This window comes from Pseudophryne corroboree, chromosome 1 (assembly GCF_028390025.1).
Source record: "Pseudophryne corroboree isolate aPseCor3 chromosome 1, aPseCor3.hap2, whole genome shotgun sequence".
In the NCBI taxonomy this organism is placed as follows: domain Eukaryota; kingdom Metazoa; phylum Chordata; class Amphibia; order Anura; family Myobatrachidae; genus Pseudophryne; species Pseudophryne corroboree.
Window position 1 is genome coordinate 806,914,851 of NC_086444.1, and position 20,441 is coordinate 806,935,291.

At 42.1% G+C, this 20,441-nt stretch overlaps 1 protein-coding gene across 2 annotated transcripts in view; it reads left to right on the top strand.

The window, feature by feature from the left end:
• LEF1 (lymphoid enhancer binding factor 1) overlaps positions 1-20,441 on the top strand; it is a 149,287-nt gene that overhangs the window by 106,000 nt on the left and 22,846 nt on the right. For both annotated transcript variants that reach the window (XM_063919139.1, XM_063919132.1), the window contains one exon: positions 5,686-5,729. In XM_063919139.1, the coding sequence (XP_063775209.1) occupies positions 5,686-5,723 (38 nt within the window). In that variant the 3' untranslated portion in view covers positions 5,724-5,729. The remainder of the gene's footprint in view (positions 1-5,685; positions 5,730-20,441) is intronic.

Below are 20,441 nucleotides of genomic sequence, written 5' to 3' on the forward strand. Positions count from 1 at the left end.
TATTACCAGTTCTTTATATAGCGAGGAGAATGCCAAAAAATTACTCAGTGGTCAAGTCTCTAACACAGGGGTGCAGCTCTAACATACAGTATAGGAGAATGCCAAACAATCACTCAATGGTCATGCCTCTAACACAGGGGTGCTGCTCTAACATATAGGAGAATGCCAAACAATCACTCAATGGTCATGCCTCTAACACAGGGGTTCTGCTCTAACATATAAGAGAATACCAAACAATCACCCAATGGTTATGCCTCTAACATGGGTGTAGATTACTAGATCTACAATAAAAAGGTCTATAGTCAATAGGTCTACCACTAATGGTAGACATGTATTAGGTCGACAGGGTCAGAAGGTCGACAGGGTCAAAAGGTCGACATATAATAGGTGGACATTAGGATAGGTCGACAGGGTCAAAAGGTCAACATAGAAATGGTTGACACAAAAAAGGTAGGCACCATTTTCTTTGTTTTTTTATGGTGTTTTGTCACTTTTCTGCCACAAGCAAGCTCCATTAGTGTACAGCGTTCCCTTGCATGTTCGGGCAAGGGGAAAAAGTAAAAAAAAATCAACTTGTGTCTACCATATTTATGTCGACCATTGTCATGTCATCAGTTTGACCCTGTTGACCTGTTGAACTGTCTAGAATTGGACCCTGTCGACCTTTTGACCCTGTCGACCTAATGCATGTCTACCATTAGTAGTAGACCTATTGACTGTAGATCTATAGTCTGGATAACCTCTAACACACAGGTTCTCAAACTCGGTCCTCAGGACCCCACAAGGTGCATGTTTTGCAGGTCTCCTCACAGATCACAAGTGAAATAATTAGCTCCACCTGTGGATCTTTTAAAATGTGTCAGTGAGTAATTAATACACCTGTGCACTTGCTGGGTTACCTGCAAAACATGCACTGTGTGGGGTCCTGAGGACCAAGTTTGAGAACCACTGCTCTAACATATAGGAGAATGCCAAGTAATCACTTTAATTTGTGAGGGTTTTTTTTTTAAATCTGGAATATCAGATCTTTCAGATCAATCAGCTCCTAACTGCCATGTTACAGTCTTTGTTTGAAAAATAACAGGAGCTGATTGGCTGGTATTTTATCTCCAACCACTTTATCTCCATCCAAGGCTTTGTATATAGGCCTTTAAGTACAGTACCAACAAATCAGCTCCGGTCTTTTTTTCCCAAACACAGCCTGTAACATGGCAGATAGGAGCTGATTGGCTGGTACTTTATCTCCATCCACTTTATCTCTCTCCAAGGCTTAGTAAATAGACCTCAGAGGGCCTGATTCTTAGTTGTGGCAAGTGCAAATGCAGATCTGCAAACCATACATGAGGCATACAAAGCAATATGCTCCATACCATACATAGGCACACGGATGGAGACTGAAAGTGCAGATAGAGTGATTCATCCATTGCTGGATCTCCCTTTCTGTAAAATCGGAGTTTCTGGCTGGCAAACTGGATAGATACTATGCAGATGCACAGATCAGGCCTGGCTGGTTGGAGTGTCGGGGGCATGTAGGCTACAAATAGGACACTTGCTTGTGATGGATCTATTGCACCCAGCATCGGGTGGGTGTAACTATCCTGCAGAAGTAAAAACAGGGCCGGCCATCCGCATGATGAAGGACAGGTAACTGGCATAGATGGACAAATCCTCCTATTAGCATAATATAGCAGACAGGCTGCTGAGGTTGTGCATCCGACTTAGAATCAGGCCTAAAAAGAGCAAGACATATGCAAATATGGGAGACAACACAGCCATTTTGTAAGTTGTGTAATATAGTCACAACATGTCCCTGGATGTATTGTGGTTAAGTTACACACACATGAATTCTCTATAATATATATAATACTGCCCTGTACAGAACTCAGCTACTTGGGGTTATGCCCATTTTCTATTCTCAGTGGTTTTACATTGCCTCTTAATCTTACGCTCATATAATGTTATTTGGAAGGGAGGAATGGGATTATTATTGTAGTGGGTATATATTTTATTATTATTTTCTAAAAGTGTAGCTGCTGCACATTTTAACAGTGACCTACGTAAACACCCACTAAAAGAAAACTGAAGGTATTATGAATGAGGAATAAAATAAATGAACGTCAGAAATATCTTGGCCACTGCCACACGATACGACATAGAAAGATGAGTACGTTTTAGAATCCCGTTTTGCATTGACCTCCAATGACCTTAATCTCTCTTCCGACATGAACATTTGGTTTGCATGTCCTATATACTGGCTGCTAGTTTCTCTGAACAGCTGTCAAAAGATCCCCAAACATTATGTAATATTATCGGATAGGTTGAAAGTCACATTTGTTCTTGTGGAATGAAAAGCATTGCTCCTGCAAAAAGAAAAAAAGAAACCACACAACTGTAGCTCTTGTAATAATCAGAATGCATAACCTACATATGCCTGGGAAGGTGGGTGTACGCAGCCTGGTACACACACTGCAGGCCTTTCATATTTCACAAGTCTTTCTAAAGCTGTTCTGCACATTTGTCACCTAGACAGCTCTTTCCCTACATCAGATATGTAGAATCTCTCCACTGTGTTTTCATATCTGCTTCACGGTTTCATGCGTACTTGTTCCGGGGCCAATGCAGAGCTGGATGAAAGTTGGCTGGAATTACACCCATATGATTGCGTGCATGGAAATAAATGTGGATATTCGCTTGTATGTGAGCTGTACACTACCCCTATCCATATGCTTGGTTTCCTAGCCGCCATCATAATCAGCACGCAATTGTAGTCTTCCTGTGCTTTGTGCATGAGATCCATCTGAAACATACTTGCCAACTCTTTCGGAATGACCGGGAGAGTCCCAAATTTCAGTGGCACCTCCCAGACTACTAAAATAGTGGGCCAGTCTCCGACATGCCGCTCACTTTACTGGAGATTTATTTGATGACACGATTCACATTGAATCGCTACACCTTTGAACAGTGGGCAACAGAGCAAAGATTATGTTATTGCGGCGCCACTTCCCGCACATGGTTTTTAAAAGTCGGCAAGTATGATCTGAAAACAGACTGATCTCTGCATATGCACTTCTCTCTGTAACTCACAATTCATTGTTAGGCTTTGCGTGTGTGCGAAGACTTTCTTATATCGGGTTGGGTATGGGATCCAAGTTCTATTCCCACTCCATGGGTGTCGTGGACACCCAGGAGTGGGAATAGCTGTGGCGGCGCTGCCGGCATTCTGGCGGTCCGGATCCCGGTGTGACCATTTACATTCAAATGTTCAGTGTGTGTATTACTCACCAACTCTCCTGGAACGTCCAGGAGGAACCTGTATCTCGGGTGGCTCTCTCAGATAGCAGGAAAAGTAGACGAGGTTGCTGAATGGCCGCTTGCCCACTTCATTCAGGAAGTGGTTGGTCCAGGCAAGATGATGGCGAGATTCAGTAATTGTGGCATTCTATAGCGGGAGGATGGGGTGACGGTGTATGATCACAGCATCACAACCATGCACTGCCCATTCAGCTGTGCATTCATGCCTCTCCACCTCACCCGCCCACCCCCCTGCATCCCTGCCCAAGCTGCCCCCTCCAGAAGTATGGTGCGCGTCAGTATTTGTGTGTGTGTTCGTGTCTTTTTTTGTATGTGTTTTTTTGAAGAGCAACTGTTATAATGTCTATTGCTAGTGATTATTTGCAATTAGTTACATTATTTACAATGTTTAATGTTTTCCTTTCTTTAACTAATTTCCACCTTCAAACACCCATTAATTGTATTCAAATCCTTGTTTTGGCAATTGTGTTTACTGATTTAAGTGCTCTGAGAGAATAAGCAGAAATAAGTATGCCCATTTATAACACAGAGGAAACATCTATTGCTAATATAAATAAATACTGATTATCCTTTTCCACTTGGTTTGTTTCTTTTGTCTGCTGTTTATTATCCATCATTCTTTAGATTTTTCCACAATGTAAAGTGACTACTATGGCAACCACAGTCATATACATGGGACATGATTTAATAATCAGAAAGACTTTCAGATTTGCAGTGTTTTCTTTTCAATGTACACATTATATCCTGAGAACTGTATTTCAAATTCACATCTAAAGAAGTCATGCACAATTTTCTAAATATGTACTGTAATCAATGATAGGTTTTACATGTACAGGCATACATTTCATAAATATATATATATATATATATATATATATATATATATATATACAGGGCCGGACTGGCCGTCTGGCACTTCTGACAGATGCGCAGCTTCCGGCTCTCTGGTTTGTTCCCGGCTGCCGCCGCCCGTAGTACCCTGTTGCTAAGCAATATGGGTCACGCCCCCATTTGCAGTGTCCGCGTGCCCCTTTTGCATCACGCATGCCCCCTTTCACATGGATGCCAGGGCCGAAAAGAAGTCCCAGTCCGTCCCTGTAGATATATATATATATATATATAGTAGAAGGAGAAATCAGCGGCACTCAGCAGTCGGAATTATGAAGTAAAGAAAACTTTTATTGCAGTAAAAGTTTTCTTTACTTCATAATTCCGACTGCTGAGTGCCGCTGATTTCTCCTTCTACTACATTGGATCTTGCAATAGATCACAGAAGGCACCACAGCAAGTATTTCAGCAGCCCCACTCTGAGTGCCGATCCCATTACCGCTACCTATATATATATATATATATATATAGCATAATAGGGACAGTATACATATTTTGAGACTCACACTATATGAACATCTTAAGCGTGCCTTTGATGGGGTCACATAAAAGGGCATCACACAACACACCTTTTAGAAATGTCATCTTTATTTTATTAGCCAGGCAGTATTAAACTGGCTTTTGACTACTTACATGAAACTCTACCATGTATAGGTGATTGCTACTATAATAGAAGGACACTACAATTTGAGAAGAACCCTTGCAAATAAAATATTCATTTATCTGGTCTGAATCACTAGGGGTGAGGTTTATCAGTCCACCTACAAAAGGAAAAATGGAGATATTGCCCATAGAAACCAATCAGATTCTTGCTAGAATTTTCAGTAATATAGTAGACTAGTTACCAGCCTGTCAAAATGACGGAACTACATAACAGTAATGTCAGCACCGGCGGCTGTGCTCGCCCAAACAGAGTAACACTTGAATAGCTCTGTTGGGCGCCATCTAAACACTTTAATTTCCCCCCCTAGAGATGAGGAGCAGTGTTAGTCTTTTATTATATAGGATAAATGATAGCTAGAATCTTTGTTTTAGAAGATTTAATAAATCTTCCTCTAAAAGAGTCACCACCTGCGGTTTACTGCCATTTGGCAAAAAGTAGCTCTTTATACAATATTAACTATTTACAAACTAATTGAGCTCCCTAGGGTGGTATCACATAATGTGACTTTCAAGTGTTGTATATTTTCATGTTCTGATTATCTTATAATATTATTGTATGCAGAATGACATGGAATGACATTAGCAGTAATCGTTGGAAGGTATATCTACTGTATGTATGCAAGACAGTGGTTCTATACATGTATGTATATATGCATTAGACACTAAGAATAAACTGAGGAAAAACCACAAAGGCTGGTATAACAACCATTAGAAGTAAAATAATAAAATGACTGTAAAATTGGACATTTAATGTATATAATGTATATACATTTTGCAACATTTCAATCAACAATTTTGTTAAAAGATCCAAATTTTCTACAGGTGCAGGCCCACCAAGAATGACAGCTGCCTACATCTGAAGCATGGTAAGAACATCTCTTTAGCTCTTATGTTGTTATTAGATGGGGTAAGCCCTGTTTCTGAAATGCCCATCTACAGTATTTTAATTCATCACCTGCTAAAGAGACCAGCCAGTTTCCTAAGCAGAAAGTGCTTTGTCAGATTCATTGTAGATGCTGATTTAGTTACAGTATATATCAACAAATTGAAGACAGAATAAGACTTTCCTATAATGGTTTTTATACCGGCTTTGTAATAGTTTGTAGGGTCATACTGTGATGCAAATGAATTTAGCTCAATATATTCTTAAATAGAAATTATAGTAGGATTCTAGAAAGAGAGTTTTATTTAACAATTCTGCCAAATTGTGTCTCATCAAATTACCTGCAATAATATGAGCCCTAGTCACACACAAACGTTACTAGGCTTTGCAACTTGGAGAATATTGGGGGTCATTCCGAGTTGATCGCTAGCTGCCGTTGATCGCTGCGTAGCGATTAGTGTAAAAATCGGCTAATCTGTGCATGCGTATGCACCGCAATGCGCACGCGCGATGTACGGGTACAAAGAGAATTGTGGTTTTGCACAGGTTCTAGCGACATTTTCAGACTCACTGGCGGCCACAAGAAGATTGTCAGGAAGGGGGCGTTTCTGGGTGTCAACTGACCGTTTTCTTGGAATGTTTGGAAAATCGCAGGCGTGCCAGGGAAAACGCAGGCTTGGCTGGGCGAACGCTGGGCAGTTATGTGATGTCAAAAGCCATCCCTCCAACGTTAAAATCAACGCACACAAAGAGTAAGTCCAGGGCTGGTCTTGTTTTGCACAAAATGTTTTTGCAGGCGCTCTGCTGCACAGGCGTTCGCACTTCTGCAAAGTGAAAATACACTCCCCGGTGGGCAACGACAATGCGTTTGCACGGCTGCTAAAAACTGCTAGCGAGCGAACAACTCGGAATGACCCGCATTGTCTCTGGAACCAATTTATGTAGTGAATGGAGGTGGTGCTCTGCGGAGATTGCTTCACTCTTGTACTAGATATGGGCAGTGGTCCCTATTTTAATCTAGTTCTCATTAAATACTTTCCATTTCCACCCTATGTTTATGGTCTTGCCCAGAATGTCACCATGCCACACATCAGAGCTTGGCTTTTCTACGTTTCAGATTGTCTTCAACAATATATCCCAACAAATTATTCCCAGTTTCCATTTTGGTGAATATTCTAGTCAATGCTTGCTGTTTATTCAATTCAACCACATACCAAAACCAAAACAGTATGTACTGTCAACAGTTGTTATTGTTGTTTAATAATCTATACATGTGCATTAGTTTGAAGTAAAGAGAAAATAGGGAGGGTCTACAAGTTTGGCGCACAGCAGCCCGTCCACTGATAAAATACCTATGTAAAAATCACAGATTTTACCAAAACAATATGTGGAAGAAGCAAATATTGGTATTTATCTGTGTCCAGGGCGCATAAAGAAAAAGAAAAAAAAGGTGATGAAACTTAACACATCCCTTGTCAAATGGGTATAAGATGTCTTCTCCAAATTATGCGGGCCTATGAGTCCTTTCGTTCAGGCGAATCTTCTCATTATAAATAGCTCCCAGTTCATGTCAAAATGGAGAGAAATAAGAGAGAAAAGAAATGTGTAGCACCGTTTACAACAGCTAGAATCGAGAATTCCACACAATGAAAGTTTTAAGGGCGTACCCCACTCACACAGAAACAAGTAAGTGGGTTCCCATAAAGGTATCTTTATTGCTGTTTTTTTTCCTCAATCCCCTCAGGTTAGGTTCACGTAATTAAGCGTGCCTGAATCTCACACCACATGGGGTACTGTAAACACGTAAGGGTAGCGTCTGAGGCAATTTCAATGCGTACCCTAACTTACACAGAGCAAAGCCAGAACATTCATATAACGGTTTCTTTATATCAACAAAAATCCTCAGGTGCGTACCCCAACTCACTCAGTAAAAGATGAATGACTCCTATAAAGGTTTCTTTAAAAAGATTCACTGGTATCCCTTTGGTGGATCCGCAAGAGGAAAAGGAACTCTTTCTCCCAAATACCAGACCAGAGTCATGAAAAAAATCCTTCTTTCTAAAACAGGTTTTTTATTCCAGACATAGTCCAATTCATACAAAGAAATCACCACAAGTACAGTCGTCCGACGCGTTTCGGTCTCGAATGGACCTTAATCATGATTAAGGTCCATTCGAGACCGAAACGCGTCGGACGACTGTACTTGTGGTGATTTCTTTGTATGAATTGGACTATGTCTGGAATAAAAAACCTGTTTTAGAAAGAAGGATTTTTTTCATGACTCTGGTCTGGTATTTGGGAGAAAGAGTTCCTTTTCCTCTTGCGGATCCACCAAAGGGATACCAGTGAATCTTTTTAAAGAAACCTTTATATGAGTCATTCATCTTTTACTGAGTGAGTTGGGGTACGCACCTGAGGATTTTTGTTGATATAAAGAAACCGTTATATGAATGTTCTGGCTTTGCTCTGTGTAAGTTAGGGTACGCATTGAAATTGCCTCAGACGCTACCCTTACGTGTTTACAGTACCCCATGTGGTGTGAGATTCAGGCACGCTTAATTACGTGAACCTAACCTGAGGGGATTGAGGAAAAAAAACAGCAATAAAGATACCTTTATGGGAACCCACTTACTTGTTTCTGTGTGAGTGGGGTACGCCCTTAAAACTTTCATTGTGTGGAATTCTCGATTCTAGCTGTTGTAAACGGTGCTACACATTTCTTTTCTCTCTTATTTCTCTCCATTTTGACATGAACTGGGAGCTATTTATAACGAGAAGATTCGCCTGAACGAAAGGACTCATAGGCCCGCATAATTTGGAGAAGACATCTTATACCCATTTGACAAGGGATGTGTTAAGTTTCATCACCTTTTTTTTCTTTTTCTTTATGCGCCCTGGACACAGATAAATACCAATATTTGCTTCTTCCACATGTGCATTAGTTTGATTAGGTGTTATACATTTTCAAATCCTTCACAAAAAATGCTCGTAATCAGGTAACTTGGGTATAGTTATGTCATTATTCTTACTATTCCAATTAAGTATGATCTAATTATTTGCTTTGTTTTGGTGCTGCTGTAATAATAATAATAAATATGTAGTATAAAAGGTCATACAGTAGCTGAGTCAGTTAGTATATGTAAATGGACTAAAATGTATAATAAAGGAGGGATCAGTAGGATTTACCGGCTGCCAGGATGCCGGCCGTCAGTATACCGACAATGGCATCCTGGCAGTGGGGCGAGCACAAAAATTCCCTTTGCGGGCTCGCTACGCTCGCCACAGATTCTGTTTCCACTCTATGGGTGTTGTGAACACCCACGAGTGGGAATAGCCCCTGTGTACCAGGATTCTGGCTGTCGGTATTGTCGGCTGTCGGGATTCTGGCATTGGTATCCTGACCGCCGGCATCCCGACAGCTGGCACATTAACTGCATACCATAAAAGAATATGATTTAACATTATACTTCATATGCTAAAGTAATATAATATTTGTAATATACATTACTTTATTTCTGGAAAAATAGGTTCAGGAACTACGGGTTTGGGGGTGGAACTATTGAAACGTTAGATAGATAGATAGATAGATAGATAGATAGATAGATAGATAGATAGATAGATAGATAGATAGATAGGTTTTAGAAAAGAAGTCACTCGAAATGGACTTTAAAATAAGACTTGTCTTATGAAAAATAGCACTGGAATATATCAGTAATATAAAACAAATATGTAAAGATGCCTTCAGTAAATTTGTAGACAGTAAACTTTGATGAACAGAGTCCAAATGAAAACCTGTCTGGGATAATCTAAAAGGAGCCTCCATATTGGCTACCATTTCATGCTTACATTGCCAAGCAGCATTCCAGACCACTGGCTCCAGAAATCTTTAAGGTACAGCCAAAGCTATATTGATGCATGTTTCTGTCAGCCAGGACATATTTGCAAATTTATGTACATAATTAGCAAATTTGTTTTACAGTTGTTTAAGCACTCTGTCTCTTTCCTTGCCCACTCTATAAAATGGAATCCTAGAATGGTAGGCATTTCCTTTCATCTGGCGCTGTTCCATTGTTTACGGTCTGTGTGGTCTGATTGCTTGCAACATGCCACTCTCTAGAAGGGCCCTCTCTTTTTAATAAAGACATCTGTTAGATCCCATACAAAGACGTTCTGTTAAGAGTCTTCTAACACTGCAGGAAAGTAGTGTGCTGAGGATATTTCACGCAATTCTAAAGCTTCCATAGGCATTAAATTATGAGAAATATTTATTTGGCTGATTTGTGCTTTTTCCCAAGGATATTTCCAAGGACATGATGTGCTAATTTCTGTCTGCACACTGCTAACCTCTTATTGTGTGCTCGTCTGACATGTGGGTACCATGTGTGTATTTACAGTCAACCCTGTGCATATGACGTTTCTATTCCCCCAGTGTGCATAGTAAGTCCTGGATGCTTGGTATGTTTCTTTTTCTTGGTAAACTGACTTGCAGTTTTTGATGTTTAAAACTTGGACTATAGTACCTTTCTTTAGTCACATACAGGGTGAGTGTATTCGATGTGTGAGATATACAGAGGCAGATTGGTAGTCCTGAAATTTTATGAAAGTGGCCTCATGTACACTGGACTAAATCAACTATAGTTGGACTAACGCAAATGTAGGCACGGTTGAAAGGGAAAGATAGCATTAAAGACCTTTTGGGGGGGGGGAGGGGCTGTGCGAGGACCGCCCACCTACCTGCTGACCTCTTTTATATGTATGCATCAGACATCCTGACCATCATCATCTCAGTTATTATGCTCAGTTATTATGTGGTGAAACCATAAAGGTTAAGTTAGGAGTTCATAGTAAAGAAGTACTGTGCTAGTTGTAGGGTAAAAACCTGGCATGGTTTTACAATATGTGGGAAAGAAATGATGTCATTTAGGTCTCTTTGCCAGTCTTACTATGTTCCGTTTGTCTTTAATCATGGTAGTAAGTTCCCCCTCTGATTCCAGGTTTTTGTTGTGGATGCTAATGAATTCCACAATGGATTTTAAGCCACAATTATTTGCAGACTTTACAAGTACTTCAACAATATGACACATTTTATTTTATTCCATTATTTTATTGAGCCTTTCGTGCTTTTTTAACAAGATGTCTACCGGGTTGCCAATTGCTCAGCCAAGTTTCCACATACTGTAAGTGTCTGTATCCAGTGTGAAATCCTCTTTTGACTTACTACTGTACTTGTAATACTACAGGTTAACGTTCAACTCTCACTGTTCCAAGTATGGATTGTGTTTTGCAGCGATTGTTGGGATATAATGTAGTCATTCTTTTCAAGCAAAGTCGCAGAGGTGATCACTATGCCTGTGTATTGAGATACTAGAACTTGTATTTTGACATAAACCCTGGCAAGAACAGGTTTTACACTTGTATTCTATATAAAGGAAGTATTTTTGAAATATAGTATTTCCTTTTAAATAATTGTCAGATAAACATTTGCATCTTTTTTAATTGCACTTTGTGAATGTTTAAACATACATTTTGTAGTACTCACTTTATTGCTGTCCTGGTTTATTTCGTTGTACTGTAGCTAATATAGTATACAGTGCAAATTCTCTCATAGTACAGATGAATAGAATGTTAGGGACACTATAGCTACTTGGTTGTGGTATATAATGTCTACAGCAGTGGTTCCCAAACTGTGTGCCGTGGCACCCTGGGGTGCCGCGAGGCACTTGCAGGGGTGCCTCAGGTTGGTTGTCAAGGACCAATTCAAACTATTTATTGTCAATTTAATAGGCAAAAACAGTGCTGGTGGCTGCCAATTATAAAATATGTGGACATACAGAAGCAAATCTTGTCCCTCACCACACAACTGACCCTAAGGATGACATATAAAAATAATTTACTTAATCTAATATTTTTTTCTAAATTTCTCAATAAGAAACTTGTGGCCTAGGGGTGCCGTGAAAAAAAAATCTGACACTCCAGGGTGCCGTGACTCACAAAAGTTTGGGAACCACTGGTCTACAGTTAGAATGTAGACACAAGAATGACGTGTTCTGAATGTTGACATGTTCACAGTGTCGTCATTTGACATATCTGCATTCACAATATTGACTCGGACATGAAGTCATCATGTCCAAAATGTTGACATTATGCATGTTAATAGTTAGTCAGTCGACAGTTCTATTTCACCATAACCTAACTACAGCCTAACCGTAACTGCAGCCCATTGTCGGACTGGCCCACAGGGGTACCAGGGAAACCACTGGTAGGCCCCACTGCCTGAGGGCCCACTCCTTCCTCTAGGGATCAGGTTCCAGACTGTGCACTTGTATTATACATGGTAGATATGTTGCATTACACTGCACTAAACTATTGTGTTTTTCAAGCCTCTGTGGAGGCTGGCCACACCCCCTTTGTAGGCTGGCCACACCCCTAAGTATGGGCCCCTATCACTGCATTACCCCGGTGGGCCCTCATGCCCCAGTCCGACACTGCTGCAGCCTAAACGTAACCGCAATCGGTGTCCAGATGTTAGGTCGACAGTCAATAGATCGGCCACCATTGGTCGACATGCACTAGGTTGACATGGACAAAATGTTGACATGGCAGTGGTCGACACATGAAAATGCCGACATGATTATTTTTTTTGCAAAAAAAAAAAAACTTTTTCAAGCTTTACCATCCACATGGACTACGACTGGGAATAATAACCTGTGCCGAGTGCAGCGGTGCACTAATTAGGGTTCCTGGTTATGTTACGGAGAAAACGACACCAAAACCATTTAAAGACCCATGTCAACCTTTTCATGTGTTGGCCTTTCCTCTGTCGAGTTAAATGATGTGTTGTGTTTGGACATTATTTACCTATTGACATTCTGACTGAACATGTCAACATCATGAATGTCAACAATCTGAACATGATGACAGTACAGTGCCAACATTTTTAATGTCGATATGGTGACTACATACCAAGCTACTTTTAGTGACAGAAATGTTATATACAGTATAAGATACTTGCCAAAATAAATGTATTGGTTTAGTATTACTTATATTAAAATGCAGAAGGGTTGTAAGAACTTGAAGTGGGCATCTTAAATTGAATGTTTAGTATATGCTGACACCTGCTGGTGAGTTTGTGTATGACTTCAATTTATTTGTCATTAATGAACTGTATTTAGGGCAGGCTGTGCAAAAGTCAGCAACTGTGAAAGGAGCTAGAGCTTACCAACTTTGTCATTTATGAAAAGTGCTGGGCTTTACCAAATTAGTATTAAACCCCCAGCACTGATAAACACATGCAACAGCATGTTTTCTTCCCCACACAGTAGAGATGAACACCGGCTGTGATGTCATTTTGCCATTACCAGCCCAGGCTTTAGCACTAGTGCTGGATACACCTTGGTGGTGGGAAGTACTTAAAAAAAAAGCATTTGTTTAAACAATAAATACATTAAAAAAAAGCTCTGCAAACACACCAGAATAAGCTAAGCTTTTGTCGATGTGTAGGTTTTAAACCCAACACACGTCTCCGGCAACTTCGCTTCCCAGCATCCAAGTTACCTGCTATTACATCTAGCTATCTGGAGGTCAAAGTAAATTAGTGGTGCATTATAAGGCACCATAAATCCGGCACTTATTACATTTCAGCCTTTGTACACTGAATTTAAATCATACGTACTCACTAGGAACTAGTGACCTCAGTGAGAGTTTCGAGCAGTGTGGGGTAACTAATGGTAGCATACCACCCAACCATGGCTGGACTGGCCTATAGGCTCACAGGGGAAACCCCTGTTGGGCCACACTGCCTTGGAGGCCCTCCTCCTCTAGGGATCACGTTCCAGACTGTGCACATGAATTATGCATTATACATATGTTATCCAACCCAGGAGGGCCCTTCATGCCCCAGTCAGACACTGCTTCCAACTCTCCCAATTTGAACTGGACAGTCCTAATTAGAGGGCTCTGTATCGCCATCACGAGTTGGGAGGTATAACGTATTCATGCTAGTCTTCATAGCCACAGCCCTTCAGCATCATGGCACACCTACCTGGCCAGACCAGGTAGGTGGGCTTGGGGATATATAAGACTTTTAAAGCAGTCACACACCTATCCAAATGTAATTTCCGTTGTGTTCCTATTTTCTTGTCCCACTAAGGGTATGACTTAAGAAATGGAATGGGTTTGTTGGTTCGACCCTATTTAGGTCGACATTCATTAAGTTGACCACTATTGGTTGACAGGCAGTAGGTTGACACATGGAAAAAGTCAACATGGTCGGCAGGTCGCCATGGGAAAGGTCGACATGGGAAAAGGTGGACATGAGGTTTTTTTCCACTTTTTGGTGTCATTTTCTTCATAAAGTGACCAGGAACCCCAATTAGAGCACCATGTCCACTCGCCATGCTTCAGGCAAGGTGCCTCGCTCCACTACTGATGCGCTCAGCACAGGTTACTATTCTCAATCATAGACCAAGTGGATCGTAAAGTATGAAAAAGTTCAAAAAATGATAAATAAGTGTGAAAAACTTATGTCAATTTCATGTGTTGACCTTTGCCTTGTCAACCTAATGCTCATGTTGACATTTTGCAGGTGTAGACCTAATGTAGATTGACCAATAATGGTCGACCTATTGAGTGTCGACCTAAGTAAGGTCGACCTAAGGACCATATCCCTAAGAAACATGCAGAAATTTTACCCAAGCTTGGAAAATCTGTGTTTACCCCAGTGGTCCTTTGGCCAAGCAATTCTGGGATAAATGTTATGCTTGATCATACCTTCCCACATCTTGCAGAGCCCAATTCCACCATAGAGCTGCCCCCAAACCCACCCCCCCCTCCCGTGGGTCACTGCAGCCCGCGTGTGAGATGGCAGGACAGTACCCATTGGGAGGTTAACTTGATTAGTCCTATATTAATTTACTGCTTTGTTTATGTGAATACTTCATGCTGCTTCTTCAATACAAATTCCCTAATTAGTGTGTGTGTGTGTGTGTGTGTGTGTGTGTGTGTGTGTGTGTGTGTGTGTGTGTTTACCTTGAAGTTTCTAAAAAGTTACATCTTGCATTCACTAGTCTAATGCATTAGGAATCAGTGGAGAATATAGCCTTGTGTTTTGCGGACTAAGTAAGCTGAATCCTAATGAATATTGCTTCCTCTCACAAAATCATATCTCCTTGCTGACTATCCCAGTTTGGGGGGGACATTCTCAAGTCTGGGGGCCTGCTGGCAACGTAAGCCTTGTGCACCAGAGCGGTGGTAAACAGGCTCCAACAGTAGACATTTCAGCAGGAGAGGAGGCGTGTTGTTGGAACTTGGATAAGCCTTCTAGCCCTAGTCAGAGCCCTGTAATCCCAGACACTTAGGTGATGGGCTCTATGCATAATAACTGCCTGTACTCTGTTTATCTCCCTACAAGGTGGTCCATATATCAAATATTGGGTTTTAGACACTATAATTACAATTACTTATTGCTGTTCTTTGCGGCAATAAGGAATTCTGGACCACCTGACTATATTATGTATCACATGTAGGGACAGGAGCTCTGATAGCTGATGTGAACACTTTACTTTGTGATGCGAGCCCTCCGGCCACCTACTGTGCATACACGGTCTTCAGGCTGCGCATGTGTGAGCAGCTGTTGTTAACTTATATGATATGGGCAACACCATCTTATGAGTGCTTCACAGTCCAGAGCTTAGTAAATTTCACAGTATAACAGCACCCACAAAAACCTGTGCTGTGGGGGCTGCCCACTCCATCAGAAACATAGGGGATTCTAACATTTTGTGGGTATGCCCTGGAAATGTCTGTTTTCACAATATTTCCTGGAGAATTTGTTTAATAAATATGGCCCTAATTGCAGATATTATTTAAAGCTGTAATTATCCTTTAACTTTTCTTAGTCTTTAATCATTGTGGTTTGTGGCTAAAATACAAATTAATGGGTGGTTTTCAGTCTACTTTGTATTAAGACCTTGAAGGATGTTTGGAATAATTTGCGCTAAATACAGATCCTTTATTTGTGAGGCGTAACTGTAGATTACTGTAAATTATTTTTTGCTGCTGACAGTCTGTACAATTCCTTGCCCTTTCTAAGTTCCCACAGTCCTCTTTTTGATCTGCGTATGACACCTCTCCCAAGGGTAATGAAGACTGTTCCCTTGCGCCTGCTCCCATCATTTGTGGTGCAGTACACGTTAGTGACACCCTGCAACCAGGACTCTTCATATTATGCAGAGGTTTTGGTCTGAAAGCCACTGACCTCACTCTCTTGGCTGCCAGGACACAAACAGCTGCTGCATCTTACTCACAGGTTGTAAGATGTAATGTCAGTGGTGGTACTTCTCTATAGTGGAACAGGTTAAAAGGAACTTGGCAAGAAGGAACCTCTGATTTGATACATAGGGAATCAGATTGCATTGTATTTGGTTTGAAAGGGAAAAAGACACAGACATATGAAATGCTTTCCTTAAGTAAATCAGTTACCCAATAAGGAAGGATAGAATTTGTGCCATACAGAAACTCAATTCCACCCTTTCGTGGTAAATTGTGTGATACTGTATATTTTATCTTCCTTGTTTATAACGGTAGCAATGTTTATAGGTTACAAGGGGGTTAAATGTCAATGTACACAGGTTTATGAGTATCTATCTATCTATCTATCTATCTATCTATCTATCTATCTATCTATCTATCTATCCTCTGTATTAGTATACATACACCCTTTAATGTATAATGATTAATGCTAGAAATAGACCATGGTTGTTGTTATGCAGTAGTGACCAATACTGATGTGTGAAGGAAAACTGTTTTGTACTTCACACACTTGTAACTAATTTGGTGAAATAGTGGTTTTAAAAATAAAACGTTAAAATAAAAGTTTTGTACAATTGTGTTAAGGACTTAAAATGCTTTCCCATTAGTGCTGTTTGTCTGAATTATTACAATTGTTGTATGGATTTGTGAAAAGCAATTTCTCTCTGGGAATGCTTTTTGGTTTTATCAGTAAACGCACAGCAGTGGCATTAAATATGAAGCACAAATAATACGCACACAGTGGCTTTTATTTAGCACTGATTCTAAGGCTGCACATATGTAAAATGTGACTTGCAGCACTCTCTTTGAAGCCTAACCACAGCCAGGGTGCTGTAATTGCAGCCTTTGATTGTGCCGACTTTACTTGTGGATTGGGCTTTGCAGCGGCATGCCTGGCTTGGCAAGACTTCAGCAAAAAGTCCCCCAGTGAAGTCTCAGATGTGGGCAGTCCTTAGTCTGCTAGCGGCATGCCTGTGGTTTCTTGAAAAGAATCCTGATTTGACCTGTTTTTCTGTCTACATACTATTGCCAGAATTTCTTTCAAAGGTGCTTCTGATTCTGACTGAGGGAACTTGAACTCCCTGCTGTCTGCAAATATACTGCAGGTTGCAGAGCATTGATAGTTTTCACCAGTGCTATTTGTTGATACATTATGCCTGTAACCAAATACACACATTTGTCAACAAAGGTCTCCAGATAATTTCCATTATTAACAGTATAGTGAGTCAGTAGCATATCTCTGGGCTTCCAAGTCTGTGGTAGAGTGCATGAGTCAGACACTGATTACCTAATGGCCCTTAAGGGGGGTACTCACGGAGCGATATTCTAAGCAATCTGAGTAGATTGCTTAGAATATAAGGCTGATCGCTCCGTGTGTACCCCTTACAGCGATAGCGATGCGCAGCCCCGCGCATCGCTATCGCTGCTGCTAGATTGGCCTGCCGTGCAGGCCAATCTAGCGGGTCGCTCACTTCACCCGCTGGGTGAAGTGAGCGGCCCCCCGTCTCCCCCCGCACGCTCAGCACAGATTGCACTGTGCTGAGCGGCGGGAGAGATGTGTGCTGAGCGGTTCGCTCAGCACACATCTCTCCCCACATCGGCCCGTCTATATGGGCCTTTACAGTCACACACCCCTTTACCCATGTTGTGCACACAACACCAACTTTTGGCATATACACACTCGAGTCACATTATTATGCCCACCAGCAAATAGCCAGAGTAACCGCCGTGTGCAGCACGGACAGCAGCTAGACGGGCTGAACTGTCATTTTAGATATAGGTCTGGTAGGCCTCAGGTTCATTTTGACGGTGAGCTGCTCCACGGTAGCGTGTCCGTTGGCCCTCACGCACCTTTGTAGGCGATGTTCACATCAAATCATGGTGCTTCGCAGTTTCCGCATCGGTTATTCGCAGTGGGGCCATTTGTCCAGTCACGGTACACCTTCACCACAGCAGCACAGGAAACTGCACTGTTTCAGAAATACTGCCACTCGTGGCCAGAAAGCTGATAATCATCCCTTTTTGCAACTCCCCTTTTACCCATGACAGCAACGAGTGATATGCGTGCAGACGGCCTATCGCACGCCTTATATACCCACCAAGCCAGCGCACGACACGTGGTGTACTGCATGGGCTACGTGCTGCCAACTTCAAATGTAGGAGGTGGTCATAATAATGTGACTCGACTGTAGTTAAAGCTAGTGCGCAGTTTTTATTTTTACAGTCCTGACTACTCCTCAGCCTGTGCCCATACTATTTTACAACCAGTTGTGACTATTAATTAATGCAACATGAACAGGAGATTTTACTCTGTTACATATGCTGGAAGATCTGCAAAGCCCATTAAAATGGGATAAGCCAGGTATACACTAGGGAGATGTGTGCTGAGCGATCTGTCACAGACCACTCAGCACATATCTCTCCCCCCACTTGGCACAGCGCGATGTGCTGAGCAAGGGGGTGCGCTCATTTCACTCAGCGGATGAAATGAGCGATGTGCTAGATTGTGCCTGCATGCAGGCCAATCTAGCACCGGTGATAGTGATGCGCGGGGCCGTGCATCGCTATCACTGGGGGTCATACACACGAGAGATCCGTGCTTAAAATCTAAGCAATATGACTAGATTGCTTAGAAATTAGGCACGGATCTCTCCGTGTGTAGGGTGTCGGCGACAGCTATAGACATCTATCTAGAGCGTCGCTATCACCCGCTCTAGTGAGATCGCTCATTTCACCGCTGGAGAAAATGAGCGGTCTCCCCGTTCCCCCCTCGCTCAGCACACATCGCGCTGTGTGCTGAGCGGGGGGAGAGATGTGTGCTGAGCGGTGCATGCTAGATCGCAGCACACATCTCTTCCCTTGTGTACGGGCATTACCTGGTTAGCAGAGCACTGTGGACTAAAGTGTAAACACTGTATGGCCTTTTTTTCTGAGCAAGAACTGCAGAACTGGACTCCCATGTTTTGAAATTCAGTGGATCTGTGTGGCACAGGACTTCAGTTAGATTACACAATTTCTACTATTTTTAATTTAAAGATGCATTGTATAACTAAGGGGGGTATTCAGAGTGGTAAGCAAACCAAAAAAGTTAGCAATTTGGCAAAACCATGGGGGTCATTCCGAGTTGCTCGCTCGCTGCCGATTTTCGCTAAGCTGCAATTTGTTGCTAAATGCGCATGCGCAAGGCACGCAGGGCGCATGCGCTTAGTTATTTAACTAAAAACTTAGTAGATTTGCTGTGGATCCTGCGGCGCTTTTCAGTCGCACTGCTGATCGGTGAATGATTGACAGGAAGTGGGTGTTTCTGGGTGGTAACTGAGCGTTTTCCGGGAGTGTGCTAAAAAACGCAGGCGTGTCAGGGAAAAACGCGGGAGTGTCTGGAGAAACGGGGGAGTGGCTGGCCGAACACAGGGCTTGTTTGTGACGTCAAACCAGGAACTAAACGGACCGAGCTGATCGCAATCTAGGAGTAGGTCTGGAGCTACTCAGAAGCTGCAAGAAAATATTTAGTAGCAATTCTGCTAATCTTTCGTTCGCTATTCTGCTAAGCTAAGATACACTCCCAGAGGGCGGCGGCCTAGCGTGTGCAATGCTGCTAAAAGCAGCTAGTGAGCGAACAACTCGGAATGAGGGCCCATGTGCACTGCAGGTGGGACAGATACAACAGCAGAGATATTAGAGCTGGGTGGGCTATACTGTTTCTGTGCATGGTAAATACTGGCTGCTTTATTTTTACACTGCAATTTAGATTTCAGTTTGAACACACCACACCCAAATCTATCTGTCTCTGCACATATTACATCTGCTCCAGCTGCAGTGCAACATGATTTTCCCCAATTGCTAACCACTCTAAGTTTAGTAATTGCTCAGTAGAAAACTGTTAGGACACTTGAGAATTGTTACTAAAAGGGGTGGAGACTAGAAGCGTTGCACAATATGGAGTTAATGCTTCCTCCAGAGTGCCCAGTGGAAATACACGCAAGCACGGGGATAATATACAAACTCCACACAGTTAGGGCTGGGGTGGGAATCGAACCTCAGTACCGTGAGGCAGTAATACTAATTATTACTCCATCTGTATTGCACCACAGGACATGATTTGGAGACATACGTAATCCCAGTGGTTTACGTACATCTAAGATGGTGGGGTGCCAGCGTGTGCATAGGACCCGTTCTGCTCATGTTTAGAACGGATCCTTTGTCTCCACATGCAGTGGCTTAAGCTGCAGCATAGCCATCATTCACTAAAATGGGGGCATGCCGCTCCCGTTTTCTGGTAGTGGTGAGGCCAGGGTCTGCGTCTGTGGATGCAGATCTCCTGGCCTCTGCAGCGTGAACAGCCCAACCATCCTGCATAACCCGAGGGTTACTCAGATGGCAAATGTGC